General features: G+C 38.7%; 1 protein-coding gene across 4 annotated transcripts in view; it reads left to right on the top strand.

The window, feature by feature from the left end:
• The window catches only part of SRGAP1 (SLIT-ROBO Rho GTPase activating protein 1), a 137,100-nt gene that overhangs the window by 95,839 nt on the left and 22,703 nt on the right, over positions 1-18,558 (top strand). For 2 of the 4 annotated variants that reach the window (XM_053977952.1, XM_053977953.1), the window contains exons 8-15: positions 555-656; positions 2,322-2,519; positions 2,639-2,723; positions 6,544-6,571; positions 9,538-9,571; positions 12,621-12,681; positions 12,844-12,921; positions 14,436-14,570. In XM_053977952.1, coding sequence (XP_053833927.1) covers positions 555-656; positions 2,322-2,519; positions 2,639-2,723; positions 6,544-6,571; positions 9,538-9,571; positions 12,621-12,681; positions 12,844-12,921; positions 14,436-14,570 — 721 coding nt within the window. Of the gene's footprint in view, positions 1-554; positions 657-2,321; positions 2,520-2,638; positions 2,724-6,543; positions 6,572-8,927; positions 9,185-9,537; positions 9,572-12,620; positions 12,682-12,843; positions 12,922-14,435; positions 14,571-18,558 lie in introns of those variants that run through there. The other 2 variants (XM_053977955.1, XM_053977954.1) reach the window with 2 other exon arrangements.

Here is an 18,558-nt window from a genome sequence, read left to right as displayed (position 1 = left end):
GCTATGAATTTGCTGGCCAACCTGTGCTCAGCCCAGCACCAGTGTGAGCAGTGACTTTGTCTTTACTACCTGTATCGCTCATAAGAGAGTTTGTGGGTGCTAGCTGAGAGTAGCTACAGAGCCACTCCAGATTATTCATGCTGCAATGCAGCCTTTTCCCCTTCTCTTCCCCCATTTTATCATCTGGAGATTTCAAGCATACTATGCCCTGTTCTGCTACACCAAAGGCCAGTAGCAGAGCAGAATTAGAAATCACCAATGTACATCTTTTTTTTCTGCAGATAACTCCAGGGTTTGCATTTCTGTGTGATACAAAAGCCACAAAAAGCACACATACAAAAATGCTGTGCTCTTTATTCATAAGCTGTAGTACATACTTCCACACCTTACAGTACATAAATATTTTAAATTTAGATGGGCACATTTTATTGTCTGCTTTATTAAGTTTTAATAGCTTTGGTAGGAATTCACCAAGTTTTAAGAAGAACAAGAAGACTATTGACTGCTTTATTTTAATTACTTGCATCTTACAGCTCTTTTTGATTCTTTATTAGGTTTGCCAGGTCTCTGCCCAGCAACCTGTGCAAGCAGAGCTTATGCTTAGGTATCAACAACTACAGTCACGATTGGCTACACTCAAAATTGAAAATGAGGAGGTAAGACCTATGTCTACAAGGGCTAAGCATTGAACATAATTTTCAGGAAGGTGCAGTGTTTTCTACCTTGCCAAAAGCATGTAAATGACCCTGAAGTGGTTCCAGTTTGTATAAGTGGTTTTAATTTTAATAATCAAATACTGGCACATATGCTAAGCTAGATCCACACCTGCTTTACAGAGGTTTGGAAACTTTGTCATTTACCTGTCCATACAGTCACATTACTGTGTTCCATGTTTTGCAGATGCTTCAGTGTAAACTTGTTAGAGCACATATTTTTAAATTCTTGTGGCTGATAGCCACTGAGAACAGTTATTGTCTTCTGTGACCACCCTCTGTCCAGTCCTCAGCTTGCTACTTCTCTAGTACAAAGGAATTTGAACTGTCTTTTTTGGTAGCTGAGTCAAGATCTCTTTTGCTCTCAGCTACAGCTATTTATAAACATGACTAATGAATGCCTGTGATGGGAACAGCTCGCCTAGCAAAATAAAATGCAATTTTTTGTAAAATATGGAAAAAAATATGCTGTTTTCTTTCCTCTGCTCTGGCAGTGGAAATAAAATGCACTCTTATCACAGTTGAGGCAATGTTAAAGTCCTTCAGTTTACATGAGAATCTGTTCCTAAAAGAAAACATAGAAATAATTTAGTTTCTTCATGTACTTTACTGATAAGTTTTCAGGATGCCAGTTTTTCTCATTCTAGTTTGTATGTTGAATGTCTTGAACAAAGTATTAATGTCCATGAGACATGTACAGTAGTCGTAAAAAAAAATAAAAAAACACTTGCATTCATAAAGTCTCTCAAGGTAACAAAGATGGAAGGAGAAAGATAATTTCTTTCAGTGAAGTGAAGTGCAAGAGCATAGTGGGAAAATTCATGTTTGACAGGCATGGAAGGGATATTTGACTACACTGGAGTTGTGTGTAGAAGTGTCCATGATTTGGTTGACTCCATCTGAAGCAAAATTGGGAAGTACATCACATCCTTGTGAATCTTGCTAATTACTTAATTGCACTGTTGAAACTGCATCCCTTGTCCACAGCATCCATGCCTGGGTTTCCACTATGAGCAGTGGTGCTCCATAGGTCATAGGAGGCCTGGGAGTCTGGTGTAAATTGTTCTTTCTTGAGCCCTCTCTGTCAACAATGTATTCCACTTCTGCAGTCTGAGCATCACTGTGCCCCTCATTACAGCACTGCACAGTACAGGGTCACAGATTTTTTCCTTGGAGGATCACATTGTTCTGGCCAGATCCAGATCCCTGGATGTACATATTTGATATAGCATATTGACCACATTTAGGAGAGCTGACCCTCCAGGGTACTGTATCATCTCTATTGCCTCCCAGATTAGGGACCTGAATCAAATCATGTCACATTTCAATTCTAAGTACAAACAAATGCTTTAGTGCACTACAAAGCCAACACAAGGGTACATCTGTGTTTGTGGGTTAGACCATGGTAAAGCAGAGAACTAGACAGGATATCTGTTACATAGATATCTGTTATAGCACACCCGATTTTTCACATTTACACACCAGTTTGTTTGAGGGAGTGTGCCAGAGAGTTACTGTGAGTAATGAGCTTCCCTTCTGAGCTTCCCTTCTAAGCTGTTCCTGTATATATTTATCTGGCATTTGGCAAACTCTGCTTTTTAATACCAGGTTAAGAAAACAACAGAGGCTACCCTGCAGACAATACAAGATATGGTCACCATTGAAGATTATGATGTGTCAGAGTGTTTCCAACACAGTCGCTCAACAGAGTCTGTGAAGTCAACAGTCTCTGAGACATACCTGAGTAAGCCTAGCATTGCAAAAAGAAGAGCTAACCAGCAGGAAACAGAGCAGTTCTATTTCATGGTATGTTGGTTGCTTCCTCATTCATGTGATGCAGACCAAACACCTGAAGTAAACATTATCCAGAAGTTCCTGGGATTTATGTGTCATGCATAGTAATAGATTCATCTGCATCTCTACAGAAATTCAGAGAATATCTGGAAGGTAGCAATCTCATCACAAAACTTCAAGCAAAACATGACTTGCTGCAGAGGACACTCGGAGAAGGTAAATATCACACAATAAACTGAAAAGTGCTTCCAAACTATACAGTGAACCTACTGAAATGCCAAAGATATACAGGAAAAAAAATACAAAACTCAAAACTTAATTGTCCACTAAACATAGATTTGATTTTTACCAATCACAGTTTTGATGCAGTGGTAAGAGTATACACAGTAGATTGATTTTATTTCCTCAACACATACTTATTTCCACTGCACAGATGTTTAGACAAATGACTCTATTTGGCAACAGAACTATTGAATGAAAAATCTCATGTCTGAAAGGAGAGTGACACAGTCAGTGCAGGTTGATTTAAGAGCTGTGACAAATGTAGTATTTCTACACCCTAACAATTTCTGTTGGCTTGAGGTTTTTAATGAATCACACACTATTCACAGCTCCAGCCTCTTACCAGCCCTCCCAACAGACACTTCCTCATGCACTGAAGGGAAAAGGGGAATTGCAGTACAAACCTTGAGGACTAGACACACAGAGTAGAAAAGACTTGAGAGGAAGTGAGATTACACTACAAAGAATAAAAATCTTCTCCTGGAGGCTAAAGACTGTGATTTAAAGTTTAGACTCAAGAAAGGAAACCTGTTTGCTAAAAGAATTACTCTAAAAGATGTGTCAACTTACTTTCTTTTTACTGCAGAGTATCTGTTGTTAATCACATCTCTTTCTGCTTTTAATACAAAAGCCCAGATCCCCAAACTGTGTGGAGGTGCCTGAGCAGCTATTAGCAGATCAGTGGCTATAACCCAAACAAAGCCCCTGTCCAGGGAGTGACTGAGACTGGGGGTAGGATATAAGCAGCATTTTCTTTGAAAACTGAACTGTAGAAGATGGTAGCTGGTTTTAGACAGCTACCTATGTTATCTTATTTCTCATAGAAGTTTTCATTTAATAGATTTTTATTTTGAATGTGCATGGTGAACAGTTTATTCAAACAGAACAATGTCCAGCTGACTTTAGTCAAAAAAAGAGGGTATTTTTCTTCTGGAAGCTCATTGAAAATGTCTTTGGAAAAATACAGTGAAAGGGAAGGAGATAAAAGGCAACAGAATCTGCTGTATAAACCATGTTGGAAAAAAGTAAGGAAAGAATTGTTTGAAAGAAAACCTAAAGAAAAACTTCTCGGCAGGGTGACCTAAGTGATAAATTGCCATTAGGCTCTGGGCCATTCTGCCATGCCGAGGCATGCTTGGACTATTCTGTTTGAAGTGTCCCCTTCTCACACCATCTGTAACCCCCACATAGTTAATCTGTTTTGCCCACAGTGGTTTTGCACATATTTGTTGTCCCAACACCATAGCATGGCACATACAAATAGTACCTCAAACATACACATTTACATACAAAGCTGATATTTGAAGTGAAAGCCATCATTTTTATAGGTTAAGAAGTTGTAGTACCCCGTTCAGCTGAGGCATGTCCTGCATTAAAATACCCATGTCTTGGATGGAGGAACTGGATTCTGAAAGTTTATTGAATGGGAAGGAGTGAAAGGATCAAATTATAGTGGTATTATGAATATTATTGCTGTAGCTAATATAGAAATGAATTTGTAAAACGTGATCTGCTGCCCTGCTCCCCTCAAAATGCCTTTTCTGGAAACTTTTATATCAGCAAGATTGCAGACAAGTAACACAGTGTGCTGTGTTAAATAAAGCGGGGAGAAGGAGAGGATTGTTTCAAGTGCAAGTTTTCCTTTGGCACTCTTTCTTGCTTTCATTCAAAACTATACAGTGTAAGGATGTAGGCTGAATAGAGCCAGGTTCCCATCTGGTGCCCACAACGTTAACAGCATTTGGCTTCTATTCTGGTTCATCACCTGCCTACTACAGTCTTGCTGTTTATGAGCACAGCAGATAAATATTCATGATCTGCACAGGGAAGATAGATGAAGTACTCTGTGCCGAATCTGCATCTACAGACTTGGAAAGTAAATAAGAAACTCTCAAATGAAATTGATACTAAACATAGGAAGCACACTGATGCTCATATTAGTCCTGATTCAAAGGCTCACCTACTGAAAGAAGAAATCAACAAAGCAAAGGGAAATTCAAGAAAGAAAACAAGGAGTTGTAGAAGAAATTGCCCCTGAGGCCCAAACACCTTTTGCCCTAAACTGTTAAATAGCAAAGATGTGTTTAAAATCCCCCAGGCACAACATCTGTAACATCTTCTGTTTTACTAACATTTATTATTGGGATTCTTAGTTTCAGTGAATTTCCCATAGTAACCTGAGTAAGGAGAAGTCCCTGGCTTACTCTTTTTCTGTCATAGGTTATTTTTCATACTCTTCTTTGGTCTCTCTTTTTCACCTATCTAAAATAGATGGCAACGAGATTCATATGTCTTACTGTCAAGAGACTGTTCCCAGAGCTTTTTCTTTGTGCCGCTTTGAGGGGATCCACACTCTTCTAGTATTGCAAAATGTATTTTCAGACTAGGGTCTTCAGTTCTGTGCAGTACTTTGCATGCATCTGAACACTGGCACATAATAGTATGTTTTTCATATCACTGTTATTCATTCTTCCTGGAGTCTGAAAAGGTTTGGTGTCACTTTCAAATTGGGACGTGTACTTGGACCTAGCCCAAGTGAAGCTCAGAGTGATTTTCAGAGATCATATCTATAGATCTGTTCACTGGCATAGGTGTTTAATTCTTCACTAATACCTTACTTGAACCTGTTAATAGTGAATTTTGTTTGCACTGTGTGTCACTTCACCCTTTTAAAGTGATTCATAGTTTTGTCAGGATTTGATACAAAAGTATTACAGTCATCTGCACAGTGCTCTGCCTCCTTAGCTGCTGTGATGTCTCAAGATATTAATAAATGCCTTCCGGATTGCATAAATGGTCCTAATGGGAAGGTTTGAGTAAATGGCTGTTACGTTTTTTGCCGCGATGAAAAAAGACCATTGTAAGTCCACTGGGTTTCCCTTTTCTTCACTAGTTTTTGATCGTTGATAGTTTTGATTGCCACTCTATCCATGGCTGTTTAGTTTCTTTCGTCAGCTCCTGTGAAGAAAGTTATCAGTAGCCTTTGAAAGCTTAAGTAAATTAATTGAACTGATTCTTCATTATCCAGTATTTTACTGACATTTTCAAGGATTTTTAATAAATTAAGAGGGCACAATCTCCCTTTGGCAATGCTGGGGTCATTGGAACTTACCATACCACCATGATCTTTGTCCTGTTTCATTATTTTGCTTTTCATTATGATGAGTCAGTCATGCCTGATTTACTGGTCTGTTGATCTGCAAAGGAGCCTTTCTGGAATATGATACTTGCTTCTTTACAGTTCCCTGCAGTTCTCTGTGGTGTTTCTCAGTGATAGTGTTGTACTTTTTTCCTGTAATACACAGAGAAAAGAGAGTAGGCAGTCTTCTAATAACTACTTGTGTCTAGAGCCCTGCATTTTCAGCACTAAACAGGTTCAGGCACAAGGCGCAGGGGGAGATGTAATCTAATCTTGGCATAGCTCTATTTTCATACTGATTTAGCCACTGAAACATATGAGCACCAACAATAGACATTGTTTGGAATTTTACTTTAAATTATTTACAGTATCAAGTGACTCTTAATCTTTGGGTAGGCTTCTTAAAAGTTGTTCCATAACATGGATTGTGTTTGTATTTTAAGTGGAACTGTGGAGATAGTAGGTAACTATAGTGCCCTGCTTGTTGTATAGTTGTATATCATTTGCTGGTAGTTAAAAGTTAGGGCTAAAAATAATTTGCTAAGTATCATTTAGATACAGAAATTTCAACCTAAAGCCTACAAATCTTTGTTTCCTGTTTATTGAACTTTCTAGGTCACCGGGCTGAATACATGACAACAAGGTAAGATATTTTTATCTGACTTGGTTTAGAGTTCAAAAACAGGTAAAATCTTAGAATTTACAAATTTTAGAACAACTTTGTAAGGCTTGTTGCTGTTGTTACATAAATTATGTACAGACCTGTGTGTTTTAACATTCAGCATTTCTGTTTCAGCATACTGATGAGTAAAGGATCAGACCATTCATCTTCCTCATTTTTGTGAGCTGCTTTGGCCAGTGTCAAGGGTGGGACAGGCTGGGAGATCCTCAAAAATACTTGTGAATCACACATCAAATTTGGAAGTCGCAGGGGGCACTTACATGCTCGAAAAGAAATATTTTTCAGTTGTTAGAGATCCCTTGCCTCTCATAGTTTGTAATTCACTTGGTCAGGATACACAGTTTAAAAGAACCTGGTAGGAAGATAAATCTGGGCAATGGGCTGTGTCTTTGATAACGTAGCTCTGAACACAAATACCTGCCTCCCCCAGCATCCATGTGTTCCATACTTAAACGGCTCTATATATCCACAGAAGAGAAGGGATTCAGTGTTAGATCTCCCAGCTTTGTGCTGCACGTACTTTTTCAGTTGTGTAATGCCACACCTTTGAAGCTGCCTCCAGATATAAACCCAGATAAGCTCTGAAGCCCCCAGAGACTAGGAGGGGGCAATGGCAACTGCTTGGATTTGCAGCTGCCACTTGTATGTATCGCTGCTACAGGCAGTGTGCCCTGCTAAAGCAGGAACATCCAGCCCGGCTTGCTTGGCTTCCCTTCCCTCTCCATGCAATACATCCTTGCCCAGTGCCTTCAAGAACCATCTTTCCTGGTCCCAATGTTTCCAGGACACCTCTACAGACTTTACACTGGATTTTCTCCCACCTTTCCATGTTCTTTACTAGCTCTGTAAAGATGGACTTAACTACTTTTCTTACATGACCTCAGTTGAAAAGTAGTTACAAATCAGAGCATTCTTCCCAACTGCTGACATTAATTCTGACAACTGTACCTTTAACTCTGCCTCCAGGTGCTACCATTCTGGGAATGCATGGAAATCAACGAATTTATGTCTAACAAGAAAAATCTCCTTTCTTGACTCCAGTGCAGGCGACTCATCAGGCTCTCATCATCCTAAGTTCCCTGCTGTGTAAACAGCTGAAAGGAGATGGTGGATTTAGGCAATGATTTTACCTTAGCAAAGTGGGGAGCAGTGAAGCCATCTTACCTCATATCTTGTTACAGCTGGTCACTTAGAGAAAGATACTCTGAGGAGTAGGTCCTGCCCATCTGTTCCTCAGCACCAGCTCCTGGGCTTTGGCTGGGCCCTGCCTGTTGCCCCAAGGTTCAGTTATGTTTCTGGACTGTGAGACATGCAAGCAGAAATGTTCTTTAAGGTCAAAGTTAAATTGTAGAAGGGAAGAGGATATCTTTAAAGATAAGTTTAAAATAGCAGACAGTACTCAAATAAACTAAAGTCCCACTGCTGAATGCTCTATGCCTTATTGTTTCTCACTGATCCCCCAAAAGCAAATTTTTTGCTAAGTCCAAAAAAAACCTGTAGAAACTGCTGGTGCATGGGAGCTAAGGAGGCTGTTGGCATGGAGCTATTAGCATGACAGTCACAAAGTAGTTTGTGACCTAGAGAACAGTATTTATTTCCTGTAATCTCTTTCAGTCATAGTCACCACAAGTGTAACGTACTAGGTAAAATTTTGCAGACCAGAATTTTGTGTGTCCTTCCTTCTTTATGTGTTATGTTGGTTTTATTTATTTGTTCAAGTTGATATACTTTTAATTCCATTAGCCAATTAGCAAGGTGTTTCTTTTCATGTGTGAAGTTGTTGATGGTTGGATGTGCAAGGCTAAAGCTGTTTAACCTTCCTGGCTCTAGTTGAAAATGCAGACAGTTTGGTTTTGAAGCATCTTAGGAGTGTGCTGAGCAGCTTTAATTTGCATTTGAATTTTCTCCAGCATGAAGCAACTTTTCTGCTTGATAAGAGGTGCTTCGAGTGGTCTGTGTTCTGCCATTGCTGGCAGGATGAATTCCAGTGGTTGCTGCACATTTTATGCATGACCACAACAAAAAAGGCCATTCCAGTTGTGCAGTGTTTGGAATAAATTTATATGGTAAAACTGCAAAACAGGGATTCATAAAGAATGGTATTATTTATCCAAAAGTAATTTGTAATTTTTAATGGGGGAGTTCTCCACTATTTAGTGTGGTACACTTAAATTTGATGCAAAGTCTTTATTTTATAAGTATTGTGTTTATTGCTCCCGTTACAATGTTCTGTTGTTTTGCCATGAGCTTACAGACATTTCATTTTGTTGTGTGACTTAATTCTACTTTGCTCAGTAATCATATTCCCTTCCCTTAGGCCTCCAAATCTTCCCCCTAAGCCCCAGAAACACAGGAAGCCCAGACCCCGATCACAGTATAGTGCTAAGTTGTTTAATGGTGATTTGGAGTCGTTCATCAAGGTACTGGCACCAGCCACCCCAGTGGCTGATCTCGACACTTCTTACTATAATGGTCACCACCTCACAAAAGCTGAGGCAGATCATTATGTTTAAGTCTGTCCTGGGGCTCTTCTTTCCCAGTTGATCAATATAATACTTCCTGAAGTCAAAGAGAAAGAGGGGGATTGATTCTCACATTAGCCTCCCTACAATTGTGTTAATCAAGTAGGAATAGTATTGTCAGTCTGCTTTTAATAGGAAACTTTGCTTCATGTAGTAGATAGGATGTAGTGGTGCATCCCACAAGTTACCACAATTTCCTGCTTTCTATTTTCATAACATCCAGTGTTCAAAGTCTGTGGGGAAGCAGCATTTCCCTGGGTTTGATATCCAGATTTTGATTTCCTATGACTTTAGGAATTTATTATATTGTGTGAAATTATGATCACTACTATTCTGGATCTTGTATCTTTGCTGTATTTACTATCTTCTTCTTTCTCATACTTTTATTTCTAATAATGCTTCTAGCCGAGGCCGAAGGAACTCTCACACGAGACATCAGGTATAGTTCTGGTGACAAGAGAACCAGCTCTGCCTCACTCTCGGGTTGCATTCCTGCCTGGCTCAAAATGAGTTCTTTCAAAGACCTGGAGGGAGAAGTTTGCATTAAGAAAAGAGTGTACAAATATAGCAGGCAAAACTAAACCAGAGCAGAACTCTGGAGGGATTGTAGTCTTAAATGATGGATATTCTCTTACTCATTTTCAAGGACCCGCCCACATCACAATTTGTGCCTCTGGGCACTAGCTGACACAGCTACAGGAAAGAAGTCTTTAAAAATTTGTAAAAATACATTTATAAATGCAATTAATAAAATTCTTGACTGCCAGCTCTGTGAATTGGGCGTGAATGTTACAGGGATTTTTTTTTCTTGTTCAGTATAGCTAGTGGCAAACATTTTGCAGAACAAATTCTGTGCTCAGTGGCACTGTACTGATTTAGCTGTCTTTGAATCAAGCTTTCAGTCTTCCTCAGTACAACTAAAGGGGAAAATATTTTTATTGTTATCGTTACACCGGAGGTGCCATGAAATGCAAAGACTTTGAGAAATAACCACATGACAAAGTAGATGAGTATCATGAACAATTTCTTGCTTAAGGGTGAAAGTAAGCAAGGAAGCAGAAATTCTCACCATGAAAGCCTCTAGACTAGAGAAGGAGAAAGCAAATCAGGAGAAATGGTACCCCATCATTTTCCCTTGCAGAGACAAGGGAACATGGCAGCGTGGCTGACAGGGCTTACTTGCGAGTGGAGAGTCCTACATAATTAGTCTTTCAAAAGGAAAGGTCAAAAAAGCTGGTAGCCTTATGACACTTTTTCCAATGTGGGAGCTACCTTAGGACAGCATCTCTGCCCAAAAACCATGTCATTCCTGGTAGGGATGAGTCATTTTGACAGGCACAGCTAATGAAATACAGTATCACACCAAACTGCTTTTTGTTTGAGTTTTGTATCATAAGAAATGATAACTAGTCACAAACATCCATTCACTGACTACACACATCAGATTAAATTCACAGTCGCTGTAGGGTCACTGTTCTTGACACTCACCAATACAGATTGTTACTTCAAATTATTTTCCTTTGATTAGATCCAAAAGGCAAAACTGTTAGTTTAGATTATTTCAGGGTATTACTTATGTACAAAGTTTTGTGTGGTTCTGAACAGATTCTCCTAAAACAGATATGAAAGTGATTTGGGTTTTGGGTTTTTTTGTAATTTCTTACTGCAAACACTATCTTTTCCTAGGCTTTACATTCTTTGCATGAACCATGAACTACTAACGAGATGTGGGTGCATGTTGTGCATTTCTTCTAATACTCTGCTTTTCTGGAGAGCCAAGCTGCTCAGTGTTGGTGAAGATGACGGTGTTCCTGAGTTTAACAACTGACCTTGTCCAGGGGTTTTTTTATTCAGCTGTTACAGAATCATGACACAAGTCAAAGAGGAAATGCTAATCCAGCCATTACTGGTTCTTGGCTAGCCAGTCTTTGCTAGGTTTTAAATTAAAAGACAAAGAAGCCACAATTTAAATAGCATAGTTAGTGATAACAGTCTTTTTGTAAGCCCACTAAAACAGCATAGAGTACATGTAAGATTAGGGGATTAGTTTACCTCAGGAAGTGCAATTGCTTTACTGTGTGTTCTTTCTCGAACATTTAGTTGTTTTTCTACTTGAGATTAATTCATAAACTTGCCATTAGTGTAGTTTAGCATGAAAATGAAGTACCAATTTGTAAGAGGAAATGTGTATTCTGAGTTACAAGGTGTTTTTGAATTAATGATTTTATAATTCAGGCTGATTTTATACTAAACTTCCAAATGAATTAGTCAATTCCCTGAGCACTTATATATTGGAAATTCATTTGGAAAGAAAAATTACAGCTTCCAAGACAAGAAATTTTAAGATTATTTATGAAACAGTAATTTCTGCAGCATAAGCACCAACTTTTCCAAGTAATTTTTAATCATATCATTTATGTCTTTAATCTGTATTTGATAACTTCTGGTCACTAGTGTGCTTGGGTTAAAATATCCATTTTTTAAAGTGCCAAAACAAAACGTTTCCAATGGTTCTTTTGGAAAATAAGCAGTTTAAAAGAAAAAGACAAGTAACTCACTAATATAATTAGTGTAAGTCATCTTTTCCACCTCCCATCACAAATGCTTTTTATCCTTTTTTGAAACACTTTTGTGTAACTGAAAATGTAACTACAGACCTACTGCTGTATGATTGCTGAGATGAGAGCTGTGATTCCTGAGCTCTGCAGGTGGGGAGATACAGGCTGTGACCTCCCTTTCCCAGTAACCTTGTGCACAGAGACGAAGCAGCTGAACCACATGCTCAGCTTAGAGTAGCTGCAATTCACCACCCGGGGATTTCCAGCCATTTAGAGCAGCCAGAAACAACATGCCAGCCCATCATCTGCCCCATGGCAGGGCACACAAACCAGCAGAGCCCATAGCAGTGCTCTCAGTCAGGAGGCAGACATCATGGTACCCAGTGCAATGTCACTTGGAGGCTCTGCTCCGAGAATGTTTCTCGTAGTCCAGGAAATTCAGAAAAGCCTTGTAAATTGTTTGTGATAAACTTCTTCTTACAAAAAAAAAAAAAAAAAAAAAAAAAAAAGAAGGAAAAGAAAGGTCAGTTAAATGGATCATCTTCATCATGAATTAATATTCTTAATAATAATCTTTTTAAAAGGCAAATTTACTGCTTTAACTCATTTTGCTTCAAAAATCTAAAATGCATGCATGAGCTTAGATGTCACATACAGTGTTAGCCTGATACAGTGACAGAGGTAGAGAACTGAATTTCCTGATGAAATTATTTTAAGAACCATAATCTTTTTCTTTACCTGTTCCTTTTCCTCCCTCCCTAAATGGGAAGAGAGCTCTGTTAGAAGTGGTATTTTTTCTTAGGTGTTTTTTTGCCAGCACTGTATGTCCATCTAGATTGACCAAGAAAGTGCATTTTCACGTTTAGGCCATAGTAGGGAGGTTTCCACTTTCTGATCTGCAGCTCACTCATTCTGCTCTTGTTTTTGCAGGATTCAGGGCAAGTCATTCCTCTTATTGTGGAAAGCTGTATCAGATTTATAAATTTATATGGTAAGCTCTGAAAAATACTATGTAGTTTCATTGTTGTCCTGACTTTTTTGTGTATCTTTTACATTGCTCATTTAGCACCACACCTTTGTTTTAAAAATACAGATTTAAAGTATCTTAAAAAATAAATTAATTTTTCACCACTGTCTCCCATCTTCTCTGCAGGTCTTCAGCATCAGGGGATTTTTAGAGTGTCTGGTTCCCAGGTGGAAGTCAATGATATTAAAAATTCATTTGAGAGAGGTAATTGGATTTTCATTTATCTGAGCACCTTATTAGCTGACATTTAAAAATCTTTTAAATTCTAATTCTTTTCTTGGCTGTTTAGACAGATTGTCTGTACTGTCTGTACTGTGTGTACTGCACCTAAAACTTTGCACCATCACATGAACGTGAAGTACAATGATGATATGTGCATGTTTCCCCCCATTATGTCCTAAGAGCTTGAGGGTTTTTCTCATTTTCTTTAGACAAGACATACGATTCTTCAATCATCTGTCTACATTAGTTTTTTGTTAATGGTAAACTGCAGATAATAGGTTTTGTATATTTTATTATAAGATCCTCAGAAAAGAAAAGTAATTCAAGAGACTATTTAATGAAATTTGAAAGTCCTGTTGCTTGATCTTCTGGAATACAAGTGCTCAGCTTTCTAACCCTTCTGCCAAAGTTGCGACATGATCCAGGAAAATAGGGAGTAAAAAATAGGGTCATACCATTTTTCATTCCCAAAGGAAACTTCAGCCCCAGAGGAGGAATTACATGAAAAATGCCAGGAAGTAAAACCAGCTTTTTCAATATCAGTAGCTTGCAACACCAGCCTTGGATTGCTCTGCTAGGGAAACCAGGATCCAGCCATCCTCCAGCTGTGTTAAAGCAATACTTGTTATAATCTTTTTAAATCTTAAATTCTTTTTTTCTTGAGTCTTAAAAGCTGGGTTGTTTTAATTTCTAGGGAAAATTAAAATTTCTGCAGATCATCTGCTAATGACAAAACCCTTGGAGGAATAAGTCTTGTGACTAAAAGTATGAAAAAATAAGCACAGTATTTTGCTCTCCAGTAATAGTTATATATATCTTGTTAAACCTGATCTTTCCTTTGACAAGATACGTAAAGCAGCTGTTTTCACTTGCTAAGTGAAGCCACATCCCTTCATTCTGCAGCTTTTAAATCTGCTTATTCTTAACTCCTTCTCCTAGGTAGTGTTATCCTTGAAGATCCATACATTTTAAAGTGTTTCAAAATAAAGATTAAGCCTTTAAAATTACATAAATTAAATAGTGCAGTCATGGCTGAGGTTTGTTAGGTTTTCAACAAAATGGTTGCACATATTTCTGGTATTTTAACTTTTTAGAATGGAGGCACATATTCAATTCAGTGAGTGGTCTGACTCCATTTGTTTTATGTAGGGCTCCAAAGAAAAGTCTGCAAAACTCTATTCAGTAGAGAGTGTTTGGCTTTTTTATTTTACTAACTGTAAATTACAACATGTCCATAAATACCTAGCTGGAAGTTCAGGACCTAAGAGATCACTAGGTTATGTAATTTTAAGGAAGCTTTATTTAGGATGCCTTATTTTAGTTTAATCATAGCCTGGGATTTCTAAATCAGTGTTTATTATCTTACTTGAATGCTTGTATTGCCACCTCCCACATACTAAAAACAAAAACCACCCAAAATGTCACTCACTTTTAAAAATGTTCCATGCAAGAACGCTCCTGCATGTGTGTTTCACTCACTTTATTTACTTTTTAAGGTGAAAATCCTTTGGCAGATGACCAAAGTAACCATGACATTAACTCAGTTGCTGGAGTACTGAAGCTCTATTTCCGAGGGCTGGAAAATCCTGTCTTTCCTAAGGAAAGATTTAATGATCTTATTTCTTGTATCAGTAAGTATAAATTTCTGGTTTTTCTCCATAGAATTTTACTTTCAGATACACAGTAGTAGCCTGAAACAGCAGCTAACTTCACAGATTTTCCTGAGATTATTGGTTTGCTGTGTGTAGCAGTCTGGCTCAGTTGTTAGTCATACTCACAGCTGTGGTTGTTCCCTTTTTCCATTGGGATTAATGTACAGTACAATTCTTTGTTTAACAGGGCAGGAAGAATATCTTTTGGTATACAAGGGATAGTTAAATTTAAACACATTATTATTTTCCTCTGTGCACTGAGGCAGATCAAAACGAATGAAGTCGTGAACATGCAAACCGATTGTGTTACTTTCCAGGGTTTTCATGCCCCACAGTTTGGGGTCAGCACTGGTGAATAAGTAACTAACTGCTCAACATTGTGTGATTCTGGACCTTCATTGTGTTCTGCTGAAAACCACCGATCTAACCCAGAAAACTCTTGGGTGCGGGGATGGAGGGGAACAGCTGAGTGTTGTCTGCAGGGAGCCTGGTCTGCCTTCCTACACATGAGCTGTAATGGGATGCCTTGGAGGAGAGTCGCATGATCTGTGCCCTGCTGGTACTCATAGCCAGACACGGAGAAGTTGTAGTAATTTGGACAGTTGTCAGTGGATGAGTGAATTGCTCTGACATGCACAAAACCTCTTCCAGTTCACTGACCCCTGCAGGTGTTGAGAGGTGAGGCCAAGCCGGCCATCAGTAGACTTACTGTTCCCTGTGGGCACAGTGGTCAGAGGAGCTAGCTTTGAGGAAGAATTTCCTTTCTACCCTTCCTTAATAACTTGCCTTCTTCAACAAAATGGAGAAAGAGGCAGTTTCACAGGTCATGAGCGCCAGTCCTTTGGGATATTAATTAGGTCAGGCTGTCCAAACTGTTACTTTGGCAGAGACCTCAGCCGAGCCGACAGGGCCACCAGTTGATGGATACACAGTGTCCCAGGCTGGCCGTCAGGTGTGGTTTTTGGCTCCCTACTTGGGGGACACAGTGTGTGTGGTTTGCTTCCCACATAGGGAGGATTGTGGTAATTCCTCCTGGAAGTTACAAATACGTGGATCACTGTGATCACGTCTAAGTGCGATGTTTTGTATTTAATTTTTTTTGCAGCGTTTTCTGCAGCTGTTGCTATTTACAGACTTCGTGTCACTGAGGAGTCCTAAAGACCTAAACCACAGTTTAGCAGTCTGATCCCTAATGCTGAGGGGGACAGTGTCTTTTTAGGAAACATAATACTGGTTCTGCTTCAGTTCGGCTTTAACTGACTGTGGTGCCACAGCCCAGAAAATCTCTGCAAGTCAAAGAAATTGAAATCTAAAAAAGGATCATTTTGACAGAGTGATTTGCTGCATGACAGGGATGATAGAACTTTACCTAATAATCCTGCACTGGTTTCCATAACTTCTGGATGAATTAAAGAGTATCTGATGGAAAAATTTGTTGATTTAGCGGGTTTGGTTGATAGAAAATCTACCACATTCTTGGATAAGCTGTTCAAATGAATAATCACTTTCATCATTAAACATTTGTACCAGATTTCTTTCTCAAAGTTTCTGCTGTCAGATTCTTCCTATTTGATGTCTTTATGTCTTCATTATTTTGACTAAGCATTAAGAGAAATATAAATGGTGGTTCTTACATGTGAAGATGTTACTGCAGTCTGCTGTGCTGAAGATATTTAAATGCAATTGTAAACTAAATTTTAAAATACCTTGAATGAGTGTTCAGTTTACAGTGATTATACAAGTGAATGCTCAGGTGATGCAAAGATACTTGCCCAGAACAACCTTATAAATGTGTTCCAAGAAGAGGAACCTTGATGATTTCAGAGTTCTCATTCACCATTGAAGGTGTTGAAGAGGGAATGGGGTATTTGGAAAGAGGGATGCAAGTTCAGTGGACCGGGCAGATAGATGTATGTGGCACCTGCACAGGCAGGAGAGATTCACCAGCCTTTCAGAGCATCACTGTCTGAGAGGGTTCCAGTTCAGTTATCCTGAAAAAAGTATTTCTTTTGTTGTTAAGAACTTCAAGAAAAATGGCTATGAATACTAGATTCCTAGTGCTAGATCTTATTTTCCATAGAGAATGTCCAGCTATTGCATGTTCCTAGTAGGCAATAAATTATCCTCTTGCAAAAGAGTTTACAACCTTTTATTTATATACTAGTACCATCCAGCAGAACTGAAATCAGTAACAACAATAGCGTGGAACAAAGTCACTGTTTTTCACAACAACATTTTAAAATGTTTATTGAGAAAGAGGTGTTGCCATCTGATCCTGGTTTAGACTGAGTGTTCTCTGAGGATGTCATAAATCTGGATTGTCATCTCTGACAGTTTGTTAAAACAAGGTGTAATGACTGTGTAGTTCTGCTAGCTTTGACCTCTGCTATTGCTGTTGTACAAGAAAGCAGAGGATTTTAGTCTGATAATATATTGTAAGAGTCTGAGATCTGTTTTCTTACAGGTTTTGGGAGAAGCATGGGGGGATGATTTTCTTGTTTGGTTTGGTTTTCTTGACATTATCATTAGGGGCATACTGAAATGGCATATTAAATACCTTCAGCGCAGGGAGGAGAGTTAAGTGTGGACCAAGGTGGGACAAAGGGGGCTTTCTCTTTGAGCACAGTGGGGTGAGTTTGCTTTGTGTTGTCGCAGTGCGGGGAGTTTGAATGAAGTATGAGGACAAGAACAGCTCTTGTGCCTTGGACCCAGAGCCAGCCCCAGAACCATATGCTGAGAACAAGGGGCTGTGTGGCTGTATCTTCTGGTTATCTGAGAAGCCTGAGGTGGAGTATTTTTACAGCTGTGTACTATTCTATGTGCTTTGTTGAATGGTGCACCACTTCAAGGAATCAGAATGCTTTGTTGGGAAAAAAAAACAAAAAACAACACAACCCGAAAAACCAGCATTTCGAAATACACTACGTAGCACCTACGTGGTACATACTATCATAAACTGTATGTCTAAAACACCATTTCCATTGCTATATTTTAACCTTAACACTGGGTATCTTGCAAAAAGGAAAATTGTCTAGGCAAGATTTCTCTTTCATTTCAGCCTTTGAATCAGTCATAATAGTATTAGGTTTTTTTCTGTGCTTATGTGGCCTCACATATCATGTACCTCAGTCTTCCTGCTAATGGGAGCAGGGCCAGACTCCCTTTGTCTGTGAGAACTTAGGTTGCTGTAACTTCTTTAGATCACAATTGATACATAAAATCCAGAAAACTTTCACATGTTGAATTATGTGGTTTTAAATACTCTTAATTCATGTTGCATTCATGATCTGAAAAACAGTGAGGAAAGCAATAAACATTCTTTTCAAATAGTATTTCAAGATAAATGTCAGTGTTTTTTAATTGTTGGCAGAAATTGTTACAGAAGGGTAGAGGGAGAAAGGAAATTTGTAAAGTTAATGTTCACATAAAACCATAAAAGGGCAAAATACCACACATTTTATATGGAAATGTAATGTTGCCAGTGAAAAACCCCTTGAAACTGAAGTACTTTGTTATGGATGTCAGGCATAATTGAGGCTACAGCTGCAAAATGAACCTTTCCTCAGTACAGCCACTGAGAAATTCCTTTACATTTATGCATATATTTCCAAATGAAATAGAGCATTGTGAGTTAATGCTTTCCATTTTGTAAATACAGTGGAAACAATGTAAAAGTACTGTGATTTTTTTATGGCAATTTGTATTAATTACGCTCATGAGAACAATGTTATTCTGTTTGGGCTTATGATCTAATTTAGGTAAAATTTGGGCCAAGTTAATATGCACTGGGCCAGAGCAAGCATGAAAGGTAGAACAGAACATAAAGAATCCAGCTGATTATGGGCACACCTCTGAGAACACAGGGAGTTAAAAGCAAGAACTCCCAGGGGAACTGTCTCTTTGGTTCCGGTCTTCAGAGAGTGCAGACTCTCCCCTGCCCAGCCTGAAAAAAAATTCACTTCCATGT

The sequence above is a fragment of the Vidua macroura genome, chromosome 5, assembly GCF_024509145.1.
Source record: "Vidua macroura isolate BioBank_ID:100142 chromosome 5, ASM2450914v1, whole genome shotgun sequence".
Lineage (NCBI taxonomy): Eukaryota > Metazoa > Chordata > Aves > Passeriformes > Viduidae > Vidua > Vidua macroura.
The sequence above is the reverse complement of the archived record's forward strand: the minus strand, read 5'-3'. Positions and strand labels throughout refer to the sequence as shown.